Genomic DNA, 24463 nt, shown 5'->3' on the forward strand with positions numbered 1-24463 from the left:
ACGCTGATCGGGAAATACGGCAATCCATCGCCATTTGCTGACATAATCATTGAACAATGAACATTCGCGGCGACGGGAGCTACCCAAACAGCGTTTGTCTGACGTGAATGACGAAATACCGATTGAATACGCCCGTTCTCGTTTGTAATGCGTATATTCCTGTCTGCTTGGTACACTCTTATTCCCAAATCGTCGCGCAAGGGCCGCCATCTGGTTTAATTCGTTACTGACACGAGACACTGCGCGGTAAATTACGTTTGAATTCGATTGGTTATATCATATCTCATTGTGGGTCGCGCAACGTAACTTTGGTAAAAGGCGGATCACGAACTGAAAAGGTTGGGAACGAAATTGATCACTAAAAATTATGCGATATCAATTTTTTGTGATACATCCGCCTCAAATTATCTCCATACTGCGATAAACGTTGACTAATACGCAGTCGGCACCACCCGTTTAGAATCGGAACAAAGTTGACTCAGATGATTTGTATCGCAATGGTCACGTTTTGGCCACGCTACGTAGTATATGTTCCAGCGAGAAAATTGTTAGCTTTGAAATGACGTCTATGTTGTAATTCCTGCTAACTAATGCAAGCTATTATCTTTCTTTATCATCTACATGCAACAGCAGTGTATGCCATGTAACAACGCGGCAGTATATCATCAAATTTTGCTTTCAACTTCACCGGAACCATCCACCAATAGCTACAATAATAACATAATTCACACTTGATATCACCCATGAATGAATGACTAACTATTGAACTGATGATAATTAACAGATCATATCATACGTCACGGAGGCGATTTCATCATGGTATCAGTGTCCTTTCTGATGATAATTTACTCAACACGTCATCAGCCACGGCATAGAAAGGAAATTAACGCAGAAAAACAAACAGAGCCCACCGAACGAACAATAAAAGATGTTTATATCCATCTACCTTGGATTGGCCCTATTTCCACCCGCTTTGAAAAACAGTAGATGTCTGCGGTCAGTAAGTGTTACGAGTCTTACGACACAGTCAAAACCAATGTGATTTTTACCACAACACAACTGCTCCCTTCAACACGCAAAGACGTTCTCCCGGCGCTTCAAAAAAGTAATGTAGTGTACGAATATAAGTGCCACTGTGATTGTGGCTACGTGGGAAGGACGTCAAAACGTCTGCAGGAACACATAAACCAACATGTCCCCAGATTTATCAGAACACGTGCATCACGCTAAGTGAAAAGCTCACCCTTAATTCATCCGCTTAAGATTGATGCTGATCGACCAAAGGCTATTAATTCTGCCGTTGGCCAACATCTGTTAGATAATCCGATTTGTGCGAATAATTATCGATACGACCGATTTCAAATCATTGGGCGGGGCAGTTAACAATTCCATTTGTGTGCCTTGGAGTCGACTTTTATCAAAATACACCGACCAAAACTCTGTCAACAAAAGGAGTTCGTGTACCACCTAAAATAGCACATTGAACGCTCTCTCTTGCATGCTGGTGACGTCATATTTTGTGATACGATTGTTGATATACAATGTTCTTTCTAATTCTCTACTAGTTGCTGACGATTACCCCATGACGAGTGTCAGCCGAAAATATTCGGGTTCATTTCAATATGAATATACTATTCAATCAAATAAATCTCCACATGAGCATACAATCCTATATCAATGCCTCTCGTGACTTCCATAGCTGCTTCCCATCTCAACGCTAAACGCCCAAAGACTCTGCTGAGTCTATTGTTTAAGCATAGGAATGATTCTCTGACTTACGAATGAATCGTGACAGAGAACGAAATAACTATGTGAATAAGCGCGTATCGCCGCTAGGCAATGTGACAACCAGTTATCAAGGTTATGTTTATTCTCGTCTTCGTCTGAACAATCTATGTTCACTTCTGGCTGATTACTATTAAATATTATCATTTACGATAGACTTACATGTCTACAGGACCCGAGTTACCGATTAGACCTCCTATAGCACTGGTTCCGAACCGTTTCTTAACTTGGTGAACACTTATGGCCGGTATATGTGCAACTTTGCATTTATTCATAGGTTAAATACCGTAATAAATGATCAAACTGAAATACAAAAGAACAGTTGCATCGACTAGCCTAATCCCTATTGCTCCAACAACTCACAAGACGTGGGTGCCAATACATACATGCACGCACGTCGCACAATCACAACAACAAGAAGACGAGATCGCTCATGCGTTTAGGGAAACTACTAGAGAGAGAGATAGTAGTAAGAGATAATCACACATCCCCCCCAACTCCTAACGAAATCAACGAGCATTGAGTGAGGAGTTCAAAATACAGCGTGTAGAGAACGTCCAACCAAATACTCTAATGGCGATTGAATCGGGAATCAACATAAAATTTGTGCCCCAATAACGTAGTCCTTGTGCCATACTGGCGGGGTAACATTTCTGCCTGAGCGCTGGCGTCTATTGTTAGACGGTGCGGGTACACTAGTGTCGTCGATCGGTACTTCAGCTGGTAGATGATCTTCTGCACTCGATTCGGTGGATCTCAGCAAGCCAGGGTCTACCTCATTCGACTGTCCACTTAGAGCGGGTGGCGAAACGACTTGAGGTGACGTAGCTGTGCTGGGAGACGAGACCGTTGGCTGAAAATATGTGTGCTTTTGGTTCAGGAAGTACGGCTCAATCTTGCGTAGAAATTTCCTGTTACGTAGCGTCAATCTGCCGGAACCGTCCACTTTCACGAGGTACTGGTCATGGTCTCGGCACTGAACCACAGTGCCGGTTCTGTCCCAGCGAAGGGGGTAACGACCGTTTTGGTTTTGAATGCGACAGACATCACCTTCAAGAAGTGGTGATAATGGCTTAGTGTTCAACGACAGAGATTCCAGCTGCTTCGCAAATCTGGTACGTAACGTTTGCTCGCGACTCTGCCAGAGATTCCTCCATAATGGCCTGATGTTGCGCTGTGTGAAAACTGGAACCCATGCTTTGATCGGCAACGCATCTTTCAAAGTCCTGCCAAATACTATTTCTGCAGGGGAGAGTCCATTCGCAGGGTCGGGGCAATTGCGAAACTGTAGCAATGCCCGAGTAATTGCATCGGTCCGGATGCTGCCATCCTGCGAAATGTTGCCGAGAAGGAGTCGTTTCATCGATTTCACCGCAGCCTCCGCGCGGCCATTTGACCTGGAGTGGTAGGCTGACGACAGCCTGTGGCGCACCCCCCATTTTCGAAAAAATTCCCGAGTGCTGTGCGCAGCAAACTCGGGTCCCCCGTCACTGCTAAGTTCTTCGGCCACACCAAACGTGCCGAAGTAACTTCGTAATGCATCTTGGAGTCCGAGGGCTCCAGACGTTTGCCCACCGTGCTTCACATGGAATATCTCTGGCCAGTTGCTGAAGCGGTCAACAACGACTAAATAGTGGTGGCCTGCAGCGGTGCAATAATCAGCGGCAACAGCTTGGAAAGGGTAGGTCGGTATGAATGGCTCGGCCGGAGGCATGTATGCTTGACTCGGTGCCATTTTACTGCAGTTGTCACAACGTGCTCGTGTACGTGCTATACACTCAGTCATCCCAGGCCAAAATACTGTGGCCTGCGCCCTCTGTGACATGGCAGCAGTCCCTTGGTGTGCCGAGTGTAAGATTTCACAGATAACCCCTCGCAGCGGCGGGGGAACGACAATCCGGTCATTATACATGACAACATCGTCTACGATCGAAAGGTCGTCGCGGTACCGCCAATATGATTGTAGTTGAAAAGGCAGTTTGTCCGATTTGTCTGGGAATCCTGATATGATGTGATTTTTTAACTCACTGAGAACAGGATCGTATGCCGTACTGCGCTTTACATCGTCCCAGGAGACAACTTCAATGGCATTCAATGATGCTCGGGAGGCGGCCACGATGCTGATTTCAATCAGATTGGTGTCCTCATGAGAAGCCACGATACTGTCGCAGTGATCCAATGGCATGTCATCCGCTGGAGATGAGGAAGCAGGGTGCCTGGAGAACGCATCAGATGCAGGAATGAGTTTGCCAGGAACATGGACGACACGGAAGCGCCATGACAATGTGCGCTGCTTCAGACGAAAAATCCTTGTGTTAGTAATTTCATCAAGGGAGCGGTCCCCAAAGATTTTTACCAAAGGTTTATGGTCAGTGCAGATGATAAGATCGTCACATCCGAGGGTGAAGAACTTCGTATCTTCTAATGCCCATGCGATTCCAAGCGCCTCGCCCTCTATAGAACAATAACGTTGTTCGGCGGATCGGAGGAACCTTGAGCCAGCGAGAGTGATTTTCCACCCATGGACGCAACAGTCAGGGGTCAAGGAAACGCATTTGCAGTACTTCTGTCGCAGCCAGTAGCCAATGCCAGACCTTGACCAGTCCGGGGTCAGGCACGTTCTTCTAGCGGGGTCAAAGATACGTACTCCATCTTTGATTGCGTTGATGAGCTCGAGCTTGGAGTTCGCGAATGCATCATCAAGTTCGGAAGTCCAGCAAAATGGAGTTTTCTCGCTTAGTAACGGTTTGAATGGTGCCATAATGGTAGAAAGCCGGCCATAATGAGAAACCTGGTTGACCAGCCCAAACCATGCACGTATATCTGCGATTTTTGTTGGCCGTGGGAAGCACTGTATTGCTTCCAAGTATTTGGGCAGAGGGCGAACATTCTCGGCAGTAATTTCGAAGCCGGCGAACTCGATATGTCTGCGGCAGAACTGGAACTTGGAGGCGTTTAGGATGATACCTTCACGGCCCATTAATTCTAGATAGTCAATCATCCTCCACCAGTGCGTGGCAAGGTCATCGTCCCAGAGGACCGTGTCGTCCACGCACTTCGTTTTGCGTGGTGTGTCGGCAATGATGCTGTCGTAGCGGTAAGCGTACCCGTCGCCACTGGCTAGGTATCCCTGCGGGGCCACTCTATACCGATATCTCCCGAACTCAGTGATGAATGTCAGAAGGTGTCTGTCCTCTTCACGCACGGGCACGGAATGGTAGCCATTCCAGGCATCTGTGACAGACCTGTAAGTGTTTGGAGGTATCGAGCGTGCTTGTTTGAAAGGAGGCACAACATGGTGTGTTTCTCGAGAGCAGGAGCGGTTCAGCGATTGGAAGTCAACAACTCTCCTCGGGCTGCCATCTGCCTTGCGCACCCATATGGCCCTATGACACCAGGTCGTTGGCGTGTTCGGCTCCACTTTTTCAATCACCCCTAATTTTACGTCCGCCTCCAACTGCTTCTCGATTTCCTCTTTCCAATGAAGTGGAATGGGAGCCGGTGTGTGGACTGCAGTCGGTGTTGCCGACGGATCGATATGAATGGAAATAGGCGGCCCAGTCATGGTTGGTAGTGGGCTGTGTTTGCACTTGTTGAATGTGGATGATGCATACCTCTCAAGTAACCACTGCTTCATTTTATCCACATTCTCCGCACAAGGCTGGAATGGCAGCTGCTGGGGGCGTGGAGGAGGCGTGGACCTCCGTGGGCAGCTACATGTTTGATGCGGGTTACCCTCAAGGGTTGACTCTCGTGTTGCGTGGAGTGCCGCTGCCCCAATTTGAGGAAAATCGGGCCCAATGATGCCCAACTTCTGCATGGCATCTCGGCTAAGGTAGAAGAGTTTCGTAGAATCCGTAATGTATACCATCTCAGCGGTTTCTATGACATCGCCAGAAACTGCTGCACCCGAAAGTCGCAGAAACACAGCGCCCAGGATGTGGATACACTCATCATTAGCTGCAACCAAGCGTTTCTTTACCGGGATGAGATGCTGGTCCTTGAAGCCGCATGCTCGAAACAGTTTCAATCCCATCAAGGATGATTGTGCACCAGTGTCTGATATCGCCTTTATCTTTTTGGGCGATATTTTGGGACGCTGGATATTGAACTGGGCATAATCGGCTTGCCGGGTGGAGACCAAAAGATCAATGGTCGGTTGTGCCTTGCAGTCTTTCAGCAGCCATCCGTATGTGCCATCGAATATGTGGTGGTCTAATATGATTTCCGAAGCATGAGATTCTACAGTGTTTTTGGTACGGTTGGATACTGAAGCGATATTGATACTAGAAGCGGTGCCAGTACTAGGTGTCTCCGATTGGTTGCTTTGTCTCCAGCAGGCTAGACATTGTTTAAACTCGCGCAACCTCGGCTTACCAAACTTCCCATGCAAGAATTTATACTTCTTCATGACACTGCCACATTTTCCACATTTGATGACTTGAGAGAGATCGGGCAACGGCGTGCCAGTAGAAGTGCTGGCCGCAACGCTAGATTCATGCTGATTTCTCAATGTGGAGGAGGTGGCACGTAGAGCTAATTCCTTGTTTTCAATAATCTGGACAGTTTCGTCCAGCGATTTTGCATCGAGATTTGCAACACTAAGGACTTGCCGCTGAACCTCATCATCAGCCAGGCCGGCGATGACAATATGCTTAACAATTCTATCAGAAAAGTCATTGACTTGGGTGCAGCCAGGCTTCGTGCAATTCATTTGAAATGAGCAAATTCTTGCAGACGCTTTCACCTCGGCTAGAAATGCACTGAAGGACTGTCCTTGATCCTGCTGGGCCGAAAATAGAGCAACGGTGCGCATGCTTGTGGCGATTTTGACAACTGCTAGAGATTCAATAGCTTTCAGCATATCACCTTCACTGACCTGATTGAAGTCACCGACTTGTTTGAAGAGGTCGTTCGATAAAGTGATCTCGCAGCATTGCCAAAGGTGGCTCTTGATTAGTATGTCGGGTATCTCGGTCCCTTTTTTAAAATCATCCCATTTTCTGAGGAATATTTGCCATTCCACGGCAGTGGAGCCACGCGAAATGACGGGTCGTTCCATGACAGGTGGTCTCGAACGCGAGACATGAGGACCTGTTGTGTGGATTGTAGCATGGATATTGAGCTGTGTGACGGCGCCGGCCGTATCTTCGGATTCAGTCTCATAATTGCAGTCTTGGATTGGGCAAGAAAGCTTCGGCATGGTTAATCCGTATTAAGTTTGATCATGTGCAACTTTGCATTTATTCATAGGTTAAATACCGTAATAAATGATCAAACTGAAATACAAAAGAACAGTTGCATCGACTAGCCTAATCCCTATTGCTCCAACAACTCACAAGACGTGGGTGCCAATACATACATGCACGCACGTCGCACAATCACAACAACAAGAAGACGAGATCGCTCATGCGTTTAGGGAAACTACTAGAGAGAGAGATAGTAGTAAGAGATAATCACACAGTATACAATGAGTAAAAGCTATGCAAAGCTCAGTACACACGCACTGCCGGCGTAAATCATTCGCAGCCAGGTGTGACCTGCGATTATTCCTTCATAAATACACATTCCCGGCTCCCGGTCAGGTCACTAGTCTGGTACGGTGTACTTGAGAAAACTTCGTCGATTGCTTACGAACTTTGATCCAAGCTATAAGGCAATGCCTGGCACTGTATGCAAAGTTGCGCAGCACAGTCTTCCATCAACGGATTTCGCAGCAGATGAATTAATCCGAAAAAGATACAACCGATTTCAAACCAATGTTTTTTTTTGATAGACTCATCAAGATGACTAGGATTTCATCGTGATCAAAATATCAAATCTGCTCGCCTGTCTATACTATTCCTTACCAGTAGTATCCCTCTTGTTGTTGTAGAACAAATGTGTATTGTAATTAAATTTTCACACAAAAACGAGAACAATTATGAATGTTTATTGTATATCGGCGTGACGCTTGCTGTTTCCTTTCAGAGACCAGTACAGAACTGCGAGGTTTCACCTTTGAAAGTGTTATCAATGTTAGCATATTGTTCGGTCGAAACGCCACAGCGGTATACCATGCAGTCGCCTAATTGCAAATTGCTCATATCTGTTGAGGATAGTTGCATTTCGGAAGGTGCCAATGTGACTGTGGCAGCGTGGGAAGAACGTCACATCGATCGCAGAAAGGCATAAAACAGCATGCACATAGATTTACTAAAACACCCGCATCACGATCAGAGAAAATCTCACCCTTGACTCATCCCATGAAGCTTGATTCAGAACACGCAAATGCCATGAATTCTGCGATTGGCAAACATTTGTCGGATAATCCTGTTTGTGCGAAACATTATCTAGACGACAGACTTCACGTCGTCGGAAGAGGACTCTCACAGTTTCATTTGTGTGCCTTCTGCCTTGGAGTCAACTTTTATCAAATTGCACCAGCCAAGTCTGGGGCAACAGAAAAATTTCCTGTGCCGTCTGAAAATGTCACTGACATTGAGCTTGAACGGTGTCTTCGTCTCAAATTTTCGAAGGTTCGTTCCTGTGACGTCACATTTTGTGATACAACTGTTGATAATTGAATAGTTTATTCATATTGAAATGAACTAGTTGCTGACGATTAGGCTTACCCCTGACGAGTGCCAGCCGACAATATTCGGATTCATTTAAGTATGAATATACTATTCCATTGTATATTGGAGTTCTGTACCTCCTAGAAGATGTTAAATTGTTGATAAACAATAACTTTCAAATTCTCCACTAGATGCTGATGATTATTATTTCTGACCAAGGTCAGCCGTACATATTCACGTTCATTTTAATATGAATATACTATTCAATATAGTTTGATAATAATAAATCAAACATATATCCGCGAAACCAGAATCATTTCAAAAGGAGTCATTCTAACCTAAACTATAAGTGACTTATCGCAAGAAACAGAAATACCGGAATATATCAAGGAATGGTAGGCTACTGTAAACAACGAAAACACCATACGTATATTGTATCCAACAGATAATATCTGATCCAAGTATTGAAACCAGTTATTCACTCAAGAATACAGCTGCTCGGTCTAGCGCAGTGGCTCCCATCCTTTTTCGTCTCATCGCCCCCTTTTGAAGCTCCTCACCGATCATCGCCCCCCCCCCCCCCAAATATTGGGAATGAAAAAAAATGGGCATACAATGTGGGATCACCGGCGAGTTTACTAATAAAATAAGGACAACTTATCGGCTCGACCTCGAAACTACACTTCTACAGCCTACAAAAAGTCATTTCTCCGACTTGACTTCCATCAGGACCGTAACAGCACTTCGTCACCCCCCCCCTCCCCCACAAAAAGAAAACGTTGGTCTTGGGCCCGATAGGGTGGTAAATCAAATCCCAGCCCCCTCATCCAGTCGTTACATATAAGCCATGCCCTATTTCATGTGCTGTTTTGTGAGTCACTGTACTTCGCCTATATAAACGCGCGAAACGCGAAAAATTTATATAATTCATACTTGAATCGGTCAATATGGTCGGGAATTGCATATATATTGCTATCAATTTTTTATCCTCTCTCTGCTCATATAATCAGATTTATTGGTAGAGCTAAGTGTGGTGTGTTGGAAACGTTAGGACCCATAAATAATATTTAAACATCTTCGAGCGGACCCTTTTTTATATTACCTTCGTTACATGATGCTATTTCGTGACCTCCTATATCTGCTATGTCGAAAGATATGGATATCGCCAAAACGTATACCAAACTAAAAGACGCATATTGTTTCAAATGGGTATTTCTTTAGTGGCATATAATTTTCCCTGCGGGGTGGCATTTGTCTTGTCGGGTTCAGATCGCCAGGATAGGAACATTCGACGCTAGCTATTGAGGCGCCTAAGGACAATTAAACATATATGTATATCGACGTTTTCGATCAGCACAAGGGCATTACTTTTCGTCCAAGGTCTTCTCGCTGCTGATCGTTCTGGCACACTTCTCGGAGTTGCATGAGACATGGCATATAACCTCATATGTATTGGTGCGCCGTGGCGCAGTAATGGCCGACGGCGAAGTCTCCATTTCCATAAATCATGCGTAATTTTGGTGGGGTGACATGAATTTCCAAATTAAATACTCTATAATTTATGTTAATTCACGAAATAATTTTGGGCCCCTTCGAGTTCGGCCCCTAATTGGGGGTTTTGGGTGCGGCAGTTATGGTCCTGACTCCAATATAGCCGTTTTAACGCGCCATCGCCCCCTATCGCCCCATCGTTGTTTTCGCTCCCTATCGCCCCTTCGTCACTTTTCGTCCCCCCCTATCGCCCCTCCGTTATTTTCGCCCCCCAGGGACCGCCAATTCGCCCGCGTTGGGAACCACTGGTCTAGCGCATTCCGCGGGGAAATTGTCGCCAAAGCGATGGAAGATATTTATTTTTGGGAATTATTATAGCATTTGATTGTTCCACTTGATAAATTACGTGACGTTTAAAAAGTAAGCATGTTCTTCAGCTTTGTGGAATAATATGATCTTAGTCGTTGCTACTTTACAGAAATGTACGGTTGAAATTACAATATGACGAGACGTGACGTCATAGATTCACGTTCGTGTTCACTGTTCACACAGAACCATGTTCACACCATCCCTAGCAAAACGAAAGTTGCAATTGCCTGCAGTAAGTTCAGTATGCTTCGTTTCTTCACATAGTGTAACCCCTTTGCTCTTGGCTTCATAACTAATTGTGAATGTGCGAAATTTAGATGTTCCTTGCGCGAAATACCTTCGCAAGACTATCCCGATCACTTTCATGTGACGTGACAGGACATCACTCCTGCCGAATCCTTTGCCGTAAAGCTCGCAGCTGAATCCGCTGATAACGCTGTGAACAAACATGCGCCTGTTAAAGAGTAGCAGTAATGGCATTGCTCTTTGTTGGCACCACACTGGCATTTCGGATGCTTTCTCTCACTTTTATTAATAGATATCATCTTCGCACAAATGTTGCACGCATATTCTCGGACGCCGGTATGAATTTTCAGGTGTGATCGCGCAAGCCGGTGCGGCTCATGTGTGCTGTTTTCACAGGTTTCACAAACGATTTTGTGTTCAGGACGTGCCAACAAATGCGACTTCGTGAGATGTGATTCCCAATTGCCGTGGTGACAAGACAACATGTGCAACATATATCGTGTCGCTGTGGTTTGGTGTCGCCGGTAGACCTTCAGTGCGATCGTAAGCCGCTCCGCCGGCGAAAATTCACGTCACACACCTCGCATGTGAATTCCCTAATATGTGATTATAAAGAGTCCTTCCTGCGAAGCTCACGTCTGCATGGCATATGTCGCATCGATATTCATATACGCCAAAACGAATGCTCATATCTGATTTCATGTTGGCATTTTGAGTGAACGCCCGTCTGCAGATTTCAAAAACATATAAATGTATATTGTAATGAATTGTGAGGTGCCGTTGCCAAGTATGTTTATGACGAAATTCACTGTCGCATACTTGGCGCATCGGTCCTGTTTGACGTCGCTGTGGACATGCATTTGCCCTTATAAACGTTTATCACTGCAAAAATCCGTGACACACACACCACATTTTTTTCAGAGCCAGTATAAATTTCCATGTGTTGTTTCATTTTCATGTGACACCTGAATTCCTTTCCACATATTTCGTGAACTGAGTATTATCTTACAATTAAATAGTATATTCATATTGAAATGAACCCGAATATTTTCGGCTGACACTCGTCAGGGGTAATCGTCAGCAACTAGTAGAGAATTGGAAAGAACATTGTATATCAACAATCGTATCACAAAATATGACGTCACCAGCATGAAATTTCGAATAAGAGAGCGTTCAATGTACTATTTTTAGGTGATACACGAACTCCTTTTGTTGACAGAGTTTTGGTTGGTGTATTTTGATAAAAGTTGATTCCAAGGCACACAAATGGAATTGTGAACGGCCTCGACCTACGATTCGAAATCGGTCGTCTCGATAATTATTCGCACAAATCGGATTATCCAACAGATGTTTGCCGATGGCAGAATTAATTGCCTTTGATCGATCAGCATCAATCTTAAGTGGATGAGTTAAGGGTGAGCTTTTCACATCGCGTGACGCACGTGTTCTGATAAATCTGGGGACATGTTGGTTTATGCGGTCCTATCTGGTCGGCGTGCATCAGCTGATGAGCTCTCAAAGTTGATTTGCGACCGAAATCCATTTCGCATATACAGCACATCGGTACTGTTTGACCTCGCTATGGACACGCGCGTGAGATTTTATAGCAATATTTTCACGAAACGCCTTTCCGCATACATCTCATCCGTGTATCTTGGTGCCGAAACGTTTTGGCGTGCATAGTTTCGAAGCACATCGACAAGTGACATCGAAATATCTGATTGCATGCGGCACATCGGTGTTGTAAAAGGCCGCTGTGTTTTTCGGACTTCTCATTCAAAACACAACTGCATGCAAGTTGTGTACTGCATATGTTACATGGATTCTCTGTTACCGCCATCTGAATTCCATATCGTAATCAAATCATTTTCAATATAGATTTGGTAGAAATCATCATCTGCATTTCTATGACAGTAGGGATGGTGTGAACCTCTGAAATGTTCAGGTACGTATAAACGCGAACCTTTTTGAAAGGTTCTGTGTGAACGCGAACGTGAACCTAATGACGTCACGTGACGTCATATTGCTGATTATTTCAGTGAAGTGATATATTAAAGTACATATTGACTTTTTAAACTTCGCAAATGTACCAACTGGAGCAATCAAATGATATAATAACCCCATAAAATCAATACCTTCCGTCGCTCTGCCAACAATTTCGACGAATACTTGCAAGGGAATATAAGCTTACGCCTTAACGGTCTGGGTCACACCGGACAATGTATTCGGCGTCTGACAGTTGCTACGTTGATATTGAGAAGAGTGTAAAACGGGTTTCTATACTTACTAACGATATGACCCCATTACCAAGTTATATATACAGCAGTATCCAACATCCCCAATCGCACGGATTTGGTTTTTATGATCCGATAAACGTGAAATCGAGATGGAACCCGTACGCTTGCTATATTTTTTCACAGCAGACAACGGTATCAATTTCAGTGATTGATTGAATAAGCATCATCCACTGACTACCAACAGCTACAGGTAGCGTATTTCACTCTTGATGTTCTGTGATTACGGGTCAAGCTCATAGTAGAGAGTCACTAAATATTTACAAAGATAAAGCCGATTATATCCAGCAAACCTTTGTAACAAAGCCAGTAAAGTTTTCGAGATTGTCAAGGTACATGCTTGTTTAGTGTTATTTTTTTTATACGGCCAGCGCCATGCATAGCGTGGTCCGAAGGTGCAATGCAAAGAATTTCAATCAAAGATGTTTTAGTGATATGAAAATTGTAATATATGAAAAAGGTTCACAGTGCAGAACCTACCAAGGTTCGTCTGTGAACGTGAGCCTCTAAATTTCGGAGGTTCACACACAGAACGCGAACGTGAACCTCACATTCACACCATCCCTAAATGATAGTGCGTCGATATTTGTAGCTTGCTCAATTGCTTAACTATGGTTACGGGTATTCCGTCCCAGATGTCCGCGGGTATTTAAAAGTATAGAATTCGGCAGCAATAAGTGAATTATGACAGATACTGCAAAATAATATATAATATTAAATTAGGCAATTCTTTTATCTAAATACAGGAGCACCTGGTTATTGAAATACACGAATCGTTGGCAAATACGGAATCATAATAGAAGAATATCGGTCCGATGTAAATGACCATTGTAATCGAAAAACATCACGATTACCACAAACAAAAATCACTGTAATCTAACCATTTATTTGTTTCGATGCTTAAAATATCACGAAGCAAATATTCAATCAACAGGAAAGCGTTCTGGAAAGAGACTGAATGTCAGAATCATGTCAGTGACAACACGAAATCGCCTGATCCTTATACCAAATTCTCAGATTTGACAGATCATTTCCGGATTTCCATATGTGCTTATTGCTATCGCAAACTTTACTTTAGTACGGGAGGGGGGGGGGGTGAGAATCATCTACTTCGTTATCATTGGATTGATCAATCAATATATTTACTGCATCCCCGGGTTTAGTTACTAAGGCCATTCCGTACGATTAAGCCTGGCCTTTCACGAGCCCGGTGGAACTAGTCCGCGAACCCATAGTTTCTTAGAAAGAGAAGCACTCAGGTATGCGATTTCGCTCAGATTTATTTATACTACAAATATACTAATTTCTATAAACGTATCGACAATTATCCGCCGATTTCATACAGGATATAAGAGAAATTACGATATTTCCGCGATTTGCCTCATTATCTTACTGTGCATTTGCCGACTTAAACTATCGCTATGTCGTCCCACGTCTGTGAGTGTGATTTTGCCCCTCTCCTATCCTTCGCCTGCATTTACGAATAGGTATATTTTCTCAATGCAACGTTGAGTGCGTCTTACCCTTAATAGCATGTATCAAGGCTATAATAAGGGGAGATGTGGTACCGATGGATCACTGGGACCGAAAATACTTGAAAGATTCTCCATGATAATTCCATGATTACACTCCGTGAATTTGTCTACAATTACATGCCGACAGAATCTTTCCTCACATTCAAAAAAATTCGACCTGCGTGAGTTATGGGGTCTGTGACGAATGATTTACGTTTTAGGGGGTGTAAAGTAAATTTATATCGACATTTGCATTTTTTTATATCCTCGTTCAGACTAACAAACCCGCCATAATTTTTAATGTGGAGTATAGGGCTTGTATCAGGGAATATAACGGCACATATTTTTTTGAATCAATACCGTCCTCGAGTGGACTATTTTCAAGTAAATTACAATATTTGTAGGGTGGGGGACCTATGGTACCATATCCAAATCAAGCAAAATAGATGGACCAACTAATCACTTAACAACAGAAACTCGCCTACATATATATAGGCTGTTTATCATAGCTACCTGTGGTGTTTTATCGCTATTACGAGGTATTTGAAAGTCAAAATGTCGATTTGCGAGTAATATGTATGTGGCGTCAATTTTGTAAGTTTAGGCGTAAAACAAAACATGATTTTATGCCAACATTTGAGTTGATATATTCTATTTTCTTCTTGAAGGTCGCGATGAAACATTCTTCATTGGCTTGCTGTAGCTTAGCTTATAGTACACAACAAAACAAGTTACCAAATTTGAGTTTTTGAGCGCATGTCTCATAGGTCCAATGGTCGTGTGCCTTTGGACCCACCGGGTGGGGACCGATGACACGTTCGAGCAGCAAGTTTTAAACGCTTATAAATATTTTATGAAAAGGCGGATATTCATGTAAATGTCCGCGATAGGTAGAGCTTGTATTGAAGTGTTGAGACAGCAAAAGATCTGCTATTCTCGGCTGAAGATTTGAGGGCCAGAGATCATTTTGCAATTTTTGATCAATCGGTACCACATCCCCCCAACCTCTCCAATCAATTTATTTCTGATTAAATTCGAAATCTCCAAGTCTGAATTCGGCATGAGATACGTTGGTACTCTGGAACATCAGTTAAACTCAGCACAGTGAGAATATTCGTCATTAAATGATAAAGCGGGCGCTGTAAGGTACTCGTAACGGACGAATTCAGACATCAAAACAAACATCCACATTTATTCGGCAACGCTGAGATAGGTTAATTCGATTAGTACCGCTTTATTTCAGTGGGGATTGTGGTTTACTATCGATGTTTCAAATATTTATATGGTATGAAAACAAACACAAAATATCATGTTTCTTGGTCTGTATAATAATTATTTGTGAATAATATACCTTCATATTGAATAAACCCGAATATTTTCAATTATCGTCGGCAACTATAGTAGCGAATTGGAAAGAACATTGTTATTCAACAATCGTATCACCAAACATGACGTCACGTGCAGGAAAGTTGAAACAATCGCTTAAGCTTAAAGTACTATTTTAGATGGTACACGAATTCCTTCTGTTGGCGCGAGCGGTGACATCATATTCGGTAATACGATTGTTGATATACAATGTTCTTTCCAGTTTGCTCACTCTGATGTGAAGGAGGTTTGGATTACAGAGGCACAAGCGGCACAATCGCCCAGTGATTATTAATAGGAACTCGAGCGTATCGCTTCCATGACTTGTTCGCAGTTATAACATCCGCTGTTTGCTTACTGTTTTCTTCGACTGAATAATCCATGTCTGCTACCAACATAGTGGTTGATGAGAAGTGGCCGGATATTATTTATGACAGCCGACCAACCGGACTCAAGTAAACATTATAAAGGTTTCGTTCCTTATTTACTCAAAATTATTACATCAGAGAGAATCTTAATGAAAATACACTTGTTTATCTACAAGCAAATGAGAAATGAAATCATAAATTAATTCAATATATCGTGTGCAATGCATTTCAGAAGCAAGCAGTGGCAGACAAGAAACGAAAAAGACTGTCCGGTTCTCATTTCAACATAGATATTTAAGTTTCAGGATGTCATTTATGGCTGTCCTCCATACGATATAGAAATGATTGTTGAACACCACTGCTGTAAAGACATATTAGGTCAAGGGGTGAACTCATTCTGAGTTGATCAAACTTGTTCATTACATTGACCATTAGAAAATTGGTTCCGAGTGCCGTCTCCGTTGTCAGTTCAGCATGAAAAGAGTGGCATCATCATGAATTTTTACCGAGTTTTTCCCTCCGGGAAACTACACGACAATCTGCAGAAAAAGAAAATGTATTCAAATCTGCCCAGTGTGTAACCTAATAAAGACTGATACTGAGCATTGCACGGCTCGGCTCTGTCGCGGTTTATTGTTACTGATTGGCGATGATCTGTCATAAATGCGTGTGTCTACAGCAGTCCCAGTTAAGCTTGGGGCCAGCGCCCGCCATACTGGGCGGTTTTGAATTTGGATGCTATGGGGGCGCCTAAGAAGCTTTAGCAGTCTACGGTTTCCACAGAATTGGTAAAATCTCCAAATTTTCCGTCGCGTTTCACAAAAAATATCAGCTGATATCAGCAATAATATATGTATCGACAAATGCGATGCCTGTATATGACTATATGCCTGTATGTGCTATGTAGGCCGTTGTTTACTTCCTCTATATGCGTAGTCGTGGATCTCGAAGTCTTCCTACGCACCGTTTTATCACACCAGATAGAAGTTTCCTCAACAAACTGCTTCGAACAAAACATCCTATGTTGCAGTACATGACGTGTTGAAATCTGGAAATCTGGATTTCTGGCCAAAATGTTAGCTGGTATTTGAGAGATTCAAGGTATGAGATCGTACCCGACGGTTATCATAACAACCATGGTTTGAACGCAAAAGTAATATATACAATTATAGATTGTCAATTATATGAATGGTCATTGGGCACGATTCTATAGCGCAAGATATCTCCGATCGTGAAATCCAAACCCGAATAGATTGACAGGACACCACCTTCCCACCGCCGTTGATACAATCCCTGAAATATGGGGAACACTGGATCATGATGGAATCTGCACCGGGGCACCCGAAGAAAAAAGTTAAAGCACCACTGGTCTACAAAATAAAATCCGTAATCAGCTTATAAACATCGGGGCTGACAAGCTCTGATGCCAAGAATGACAAGTTGATATGTTTACCTAAACGCCGGCGGCTATACTGCTACTAGCCCGCAAACTATCCGTTATAGTTATCGTCTGTATGTATATGTGCACGATTGTGCAGAAGATTGTCGGGTGAATATAGCGCAGAGTGTAGTAGTAATTGTCGATAATGTTTGATTTATGCAGTATTAGTTATATTTTGATGTAGATATTACAAATCCTATGGTGCTTACTGCTTATAGCAGTGCATGGATGTTGAAACTTGAATATTGCCGTATGCGAAGCGATTTATCAGCTGTATTTAAGCTAGCATTATCACAATGCTATACGTTACACTCACAGAAAACGGTTATCTGTGTTGAGCATTATATTTAGGCTAGCGTCAGTAAGTACATTTGGACATTTTACCTCGAGTTTGCTATGACGAACGCATTATGTTCTCTGGGTTTACATGCACGAGCTCGTCTCGTCGGTAGTATATATTTAAATAATTTAAGATTGGTTTTGCGTTTGACGATCCACGCAAGCACGTATTTCCTGTCTAAAAATATTTGTTCATATACTTGGAATAAAGATTGGAAATATCATGAATGTGACCGAAAGACTCGCATTAGCTTTGAAATCATTCCGTAAATAGAGAGTTGAATAACGACAGGGGACAAGGGGACAAAACAATCATAAAAGTATTTTTAGCATCCGATATTCACCGGCACAACAACATATCATCCTAATCGATTGAGTGTACATTGAGACGAACGTACTGCGCAATCTTGTGCATTTATATCGGCACCGAGTGGGAAGTGTATAACCGTGTGATACTGTGGTCCGATTGGGTTAATCGTAATAAGTATACACAAAATTTCAATATGAAAGTGCCGGTTGATTCCGCAATCGGAATTTTTTTAGCGTTGGGTTATGCTACAAGTTTTACCTAGACCCTTTCTAATCACAGCCGCATTTGGATCACTTATATCAGGGGTGGGCAACCTGCGGCAGTACAAGGAAATTTGAGCGGCCGTGACACGTAATTTAATTAGTCTATGTTGGCGGCAGTCGACAGGCAAATTAAATTTTTGGACAATTGAATTTTAATATATCTTTCTTTGCGCGATTCAATGCTGTACCTGTAGCTCATAGACAGTTTCTGTATACGAATGCTAAAATGAGGGATATTAGTTATGTCTAAAGCGGTCCAAGGCCGCTTCTGAAAACCGGGGAAGAGAATTCTTGCAGACTAGCGTCAAACGCATGGATGAATACCCGTCAGACAAGGATGTATCTTGAGTTCTGCTGGTCATACTCTTTTATATGTCGTTTATGTGAAGAATGTGAAACTCCACACAACTTTACTAACATCAAAATAACTGCTCACAGTCAGTATAAATTTCGATGCGTCCAACATTGCTCAGCGTATATTTCCCCGCAAATTTGTGCATTAAGTGAAGGAATGTATGAAGATCTATCACATCACGGCATAATAGTGCTCGCCCATTTGCTTGTATCAATGCTATAGTAACCAATATAGAATCTATTGCAATATGTGCATTCTTTTGAATTGGTTGGATGGTGGGAGCAGAGGCAGGCTAGCTACCTTAAGATTTTCGTCATCAGTAGCCTATACTCGAGTGTTTTCATACGACTCCATTCGTACTCTGAAGTTTGATATGCGGTCCCGACATCCTAAAAGGTTGGAAACCACAGGTTTAGGTGATTCCAATATATTTCCGCTATAGGCTACCGACAATACTGATGGGCGATCAAGAAATAAAACATGCAACGAAGCATGCTTACGTCGTAACGGTCTAGCCGAGACCGGAAAATGTATTCTCATGGCGTCAGACTATTGCTACGTTAGTATTGATCAGAGTAAAATACCGGTTCTATACTTGCTGCAGAATTGCCTCGAAACAAGTTGTACAGTAGCAAACACGACAATCAAGCGTATTTGGATTTTATGATACAATATATAAATGATGAAGGTTTACAGTGCAGAACCTACCGAGGCTCTTTCGCGTACGCGAACCTCCAAATGCCTGAGGTTCACACTCTGAACTCGAACGTGAACCTCACGTTCACACCATCCCTAGTCGCTATCTCGGAATTTTTACAATAACAGCGATTCAGATATATTACACATATTTCCATAATATATGTCTTAGTGTATAGACTTCGATGTTTGATCATAATGCAACCTTTGATTTCTAATTAAGTTGTAGCATTTTACCTGACTGTTTACTTTTAACTGTTTCACCTAAAGAACAGGCGGTGGAATGGCTTTTAGTCGAACCGAGGCTTGTGCAGAGGATTTGCAGCGACGTGATGACGCCAAGAAAAATGTCTGTGAGATCTGTGGCATGGAATTCAGTGCCAAGTATAACTTGCGAACGCACGTGAAGATTCACATTGGAGTGAAAGACCACGTGTGCGATATATGTGGGAAGGCATTCATATCCGCCAGTGAGGTGAAACAGCATATGAGATATCACACCGGACGTAAAGAGTGCATGTGTGAGATATGTGGGAAAGTATTCCCGGAAAAAAGAAACCTGGGACAACACATGAAAATTCACAGCACGGGTAAAAAGTTTGAATGTGATGTATGTGGAAGAGCATTCATTTCTGTTACTGCGACCAAAGCACACATGCGAGGTCACCACCGACTCACGGATTTCATGTGCGAAATATGTGGAAAAGCATTCTCCAGCAGAGGAAAAATGACGAAACACGAGAGAATTCACACTGGAGTTAAGAGTTTTGTGTGCGAGATATGTGGGAAAGGATTTATTTACGCGGGTGATTATAGGAAACATGTTATAATTCACGTCGGACTTAAAGAATGGAAGTGCCAAATATGCGGGAAAGCTTTCGCTCAGAGGAGACATCTCAGACAACACATGAAGATTCACACTAGCGTTAAACGGTTTAAGTGCGAAATATGCGGCATGGATTTTACGAAAAAGAGCGGCTTAAAATGTCATTCGGTAATTCACACAAACGATCAAAGATATCGATGCGATATCTGCGACAGACGATTTCGTTTTAAAAATGTTTACAATAGCCATATCTTGAATCATTTTGACGCAAAAAACTACAAATGCGATATTTGCGGCAATGAGTTTCGTCGAAAGGGGCAATTGGTTTCGCACGCCGCAATTCATTTCGTTCTGAAGGAAAAGAAGCATGGCTGTGAGATCTGCGGGAAAGTATATAGCACGCGACATTGCCTGAGACTGCATTTTAAAAGAACTCATACCAAGACTGAGGAATATCTATGTGAAATATGCGGAAGGGCGTTTCGCGTCAAACCCGACTTAAAAAAACATTCACTGATTCACATCGACCTGAAGCAGCATTCCTGTCTTATTTGCAACAAGGAGTTTCGTTGTAAATATAACTTGAAGAAGCACTATCGAATTCATTACGACATTAAAATGTTTAAATGTGATGCATGCGGGAAGAAAGTTCGTGAAAAAAACTATTTGAAGACGCATATGTTAATTCATTTCAATGTAAAAGACCATAAGTGCGAGATTTGCAACAGGGATTTTCGTCATAAGCACGGTTTAACGTCACACATGCTAATTCATGTTTCCAAAGACTAAATATAATAGGGTTACCATATTTTGGAAGTCTGAAAAGAGGACACTTTTTCAACATTTTCAGATTTGCGATACCGGAGGAAAATACCGAAAAATGGTAAATATTTTGCACTTCGCGGTCGGTTGACAAAGTCAACTTTCTGGTTCATCTCCAGAAATACATGTTTTTCTTTCACATTATCAGTTGGTAGACTAAAAATAGGTCAACTTTCCGACTCGGATCCCAAAATAACCACCGTAGCGTTACTTCAATTCAATTCAATTTACTGTATCTCAGTCGACTTTGCCTTATATTTAACCAAAATTCTCAAAAAAGATGACTAAATCTCAAGAAAGAGGACATTTGGGCGTCTTCCGAGGGCACTTTCAAAAAAGTCAAAAAAGAAGACAAATCCTCTTAAAAGAGGACGCATTGAAGAATTGATGCACGAGGTCGCGTGCTCGAAATTCGAAACATTTGACGCATATGGGATTTATGGTTAGTGAAAGATATGATGCTTAGTCGATATTGTCGATTTATATATGACAAGGCGACGACCAACAGTAAGCCACGTTAAAACATAACAATGGGTGTCATGTTTAGGTATGGTTTTCCGTGCTCACTACTATGATATATATTTCCTTCGGCGTCATGTTCTTAATACGATGTGTAGTAATTTTTTACGCTTAAATTGGTTGTAACTATATTCTAGACCAGTGGTTCTTAAACTGGGGGGCGCGAAGCTGCAGTCAGTCAACTGAAATATTCCCTTTGCGCTCTGTGCGATTTATCTTCATTTCATTATTATTGCTCTGTGTATAGTCCTAATTTCATATCTGAGAATTTTCTCATCGACAGTCATAACCTTCCATGCCATAAAATTATTCGTTGGGATTGGTATCATTCTGGCTACATTCTGTGACATGACGATAAGAGGGACGAGCGCAAATGCTTCGCTATCATGAAGGGGCGTGTGTCTAAAAAAGAGAGAGTTTCTACCGTCAAAGTTAAATCCTAATCTAAATGTATAGACAAATTTTATGCGCCAAAAATGTATCCAAGTTTTCCAACCTGAGAAAGACTATCATGAAACGACTTGTTCTGTTCGGGTCTACATATATATTTACGAACAAACATTTTCGACCATGAACAATTGAACATTAACACGACAAGGCTGCATACCAATATAACTTGTGATATGAATTTCAGGATTGGAGCGTAATGCTTTGACAGCACCGAAACAGTCCTTGTTAATCAAAAAACCAGTCTTGTCAATAGGGTATCCGCAATAAGAATGCGCCCAATCTGATAGCTGTGCTTTAAGAGTAGGTATATCATTGTCTGATTTATGACGAGTGTCAGCCGTAAATATTCGGGCTCTTTTCAATATGAATATACTATTCAATTGTATATTGAAGTTCTGTACCTCCAAGAAGCTGTTCAAATAGTGGTTATGTATATCACAGGATGAATGAATTTCGTGGCGAGGTTTCAATCCTGCATTGAGACATATTAGGGAAATACTTCGGAAATTTTTATTTCAGACGACTGTTCACTAATTTGATGACAACTGCAAATCGAGAAGGTTTCGCAGACATTACGACGTCCCCCTGATTGACGTTACTATCTCCATATTTATATTTTAACCCCAAACCCCAACAAAACGTCTCTAAACAGCAATATGTTTGTATCAGCTGGTTATTGGAAAATGTACAATGAAAATGAATTTCCACACAACGATAGCTCATATCAGACGATTATTATGATAATATGAGTCATGCGGTTTTAGCAGTTGTGGTGCGAAACTGCCTTATGCTTTCTCAAATTAAAAAATAAAATAAAAATCAGGTTATCAATCATTTTAAAAATTTAGAGGTCTCGCGGACCCCTAGGGGTCCGCGGACCCCCGGTTGAGAACCGCTGTTCTAAACCTTTATATAGTTTGTAAATTATTGATTGATTGTTTGTTTGTTTCTGCGTTATGTTACAGTGTAACGGCATTTGGTGTAACACTTTTACTCGGTGCTTTTTTAGGCTATACGGCCACCAACAATAAATGTTTACCCTGCAGGTACATATAGTCGAAATACATGTCGAAATACAAATAATTTCTTCTAAATCAATACTAGCCAGTCTTCAGGATTACCGGACCACGATCTAACATTGACATCGCCCTCCGCCACATGCCACCCCATTTTGTCGCTTGCGTCTTTTATTCTCTGCAATACTTTTCATTCAGTGTACACTGCACATGCCTTTTATTTACTTCGCCTAGGCTAAGGTGGGTGTCTGATCTTAACCCTTTTAATAGGGGGTCAGATTTTGCAGAACTAACCATCACTTTTCAAATTCATACCGTGACCTCACCAAGACCTTAATCTGAGCTGTTCCAGTTTAAAAGTGGCTGGAGTATAGCCGTCTACCGTTTCCACCCTCGATTGACACCCCATGCCAATTCTAGGGTTCTTTACACGACTAAATATACAAACTTTTTCTCTGAAAAATCTCTCTCTCTCTCTCATTTTTCCCCGACTGACCCCCAGGATAGCGTCAGAGCATAGTGTCCTATATGGTGTCGACACAAGCAAATCGCACGGTTCAATGAAATTGTATCACGTCACAGTTTCCATTTGGCTACAGGCAATTTGACGGTGAATTTTGACCGGCTTGCCGAGCATTAAATTTGATGAATCGGGTATCAATCGAAAGCTGACTCTGCACTGATTACGAAAATATAAATTTTATTCCGCTCGCGGCCCTGGAACCCCCACAATCAGCCCCAAATTATTCATTGTCGAGTAGATTGGCAGTGTGACGCAACAATGATGTCTGGCGAAACGAGACACTAGCTCAAGAGCAAGAATGCGGCCGAGCGGCGAGAGTGGGATCAGCTGACGCGGCGGCAACAGCAATATGAAACCGCGCCACAGAGAAACGCTGCGCTGTTGATACTTTTTCTATGCGTTTCGGTACAAGCGAGCACACACCAGCCTTTCCTTGACTTGTAAGGGTAAAACTGGGTCCACGGAATGTAGGGCCATACCAATTTTCGCGCAATATCCTTCAGCTGATAGAGATATGTAGGCTACGTCTAAGTAGTCTACATTGGATATGTCAGATTATTATGATATCGATTGCCTTAGCCCGCTTGTTGCGTAGGGCTCCAGAGATGCGTGGCGCTGTTGATACTTTTTCTATGCGCTTCGCTAAAAGCGAGCACACACCAGCCTTTCCTTGACTTGTAAGGGTAGAACTGGGTCCACAGAATGTATTTGGTCCCTACCAATTTTCGCGCAATCCTTCAGCTGTTAGAGATATTTTTAGTAAGAAAAATATACTTTCAAGTAATAAGATTCACTCAAGACAGCAAATTTAGATAATGTAAAAATATCATATTGTAGTAATACAACTACAGTGTTGAGTTTTCACTCTAGTCCCCATTAGCACCACGTCGGTGACCTTGCCAAATTCCGAGGAG

At 42.4% G+C, this 24463-nt stretch overlaps 1 protein-coding gene across 1 annotated transcript; it reads left to right on the forward strand.

The window, feature by feature from the left end:
• The first annotated feature begins 15129 nt into the window (after nucleotides 1-15129).
• On the forward strand, nucleotides 15130-21965 carry LOC145446990 (uncharacterized). The gene has a single exon (XM_080325406.1). The coding sequence runs from the start codon at nucleotides 19677-19679 to the stop codon at nucleotides 21006-21008; it is 1332 nt and encodes a 443-aa protein (XP_080181532.1). The 5' UTR covers nucleotides 15130-19676; the 3' UTR covers nucleotides 21009-21965.
• The last annotated feature ends 2498 nt before the right edge of the window (nucleotides 21966-24463 follow it).

The sequence above is a fragment of the Botryllus schlosseri genome, chromosome 1, assembly GCF_051294905.1.
Source record: "Botryllus schlosseri isolate E-star chromosome 1, Bs_hap1, whole genome shotgun sequence".
NCBI classification, from domain to species: Eukaryota; Metazoa; Chordata; class Ascidiacea; order Stolidobranchia; family Styelidae; genus Botryllus; species Botryllus schlosseri.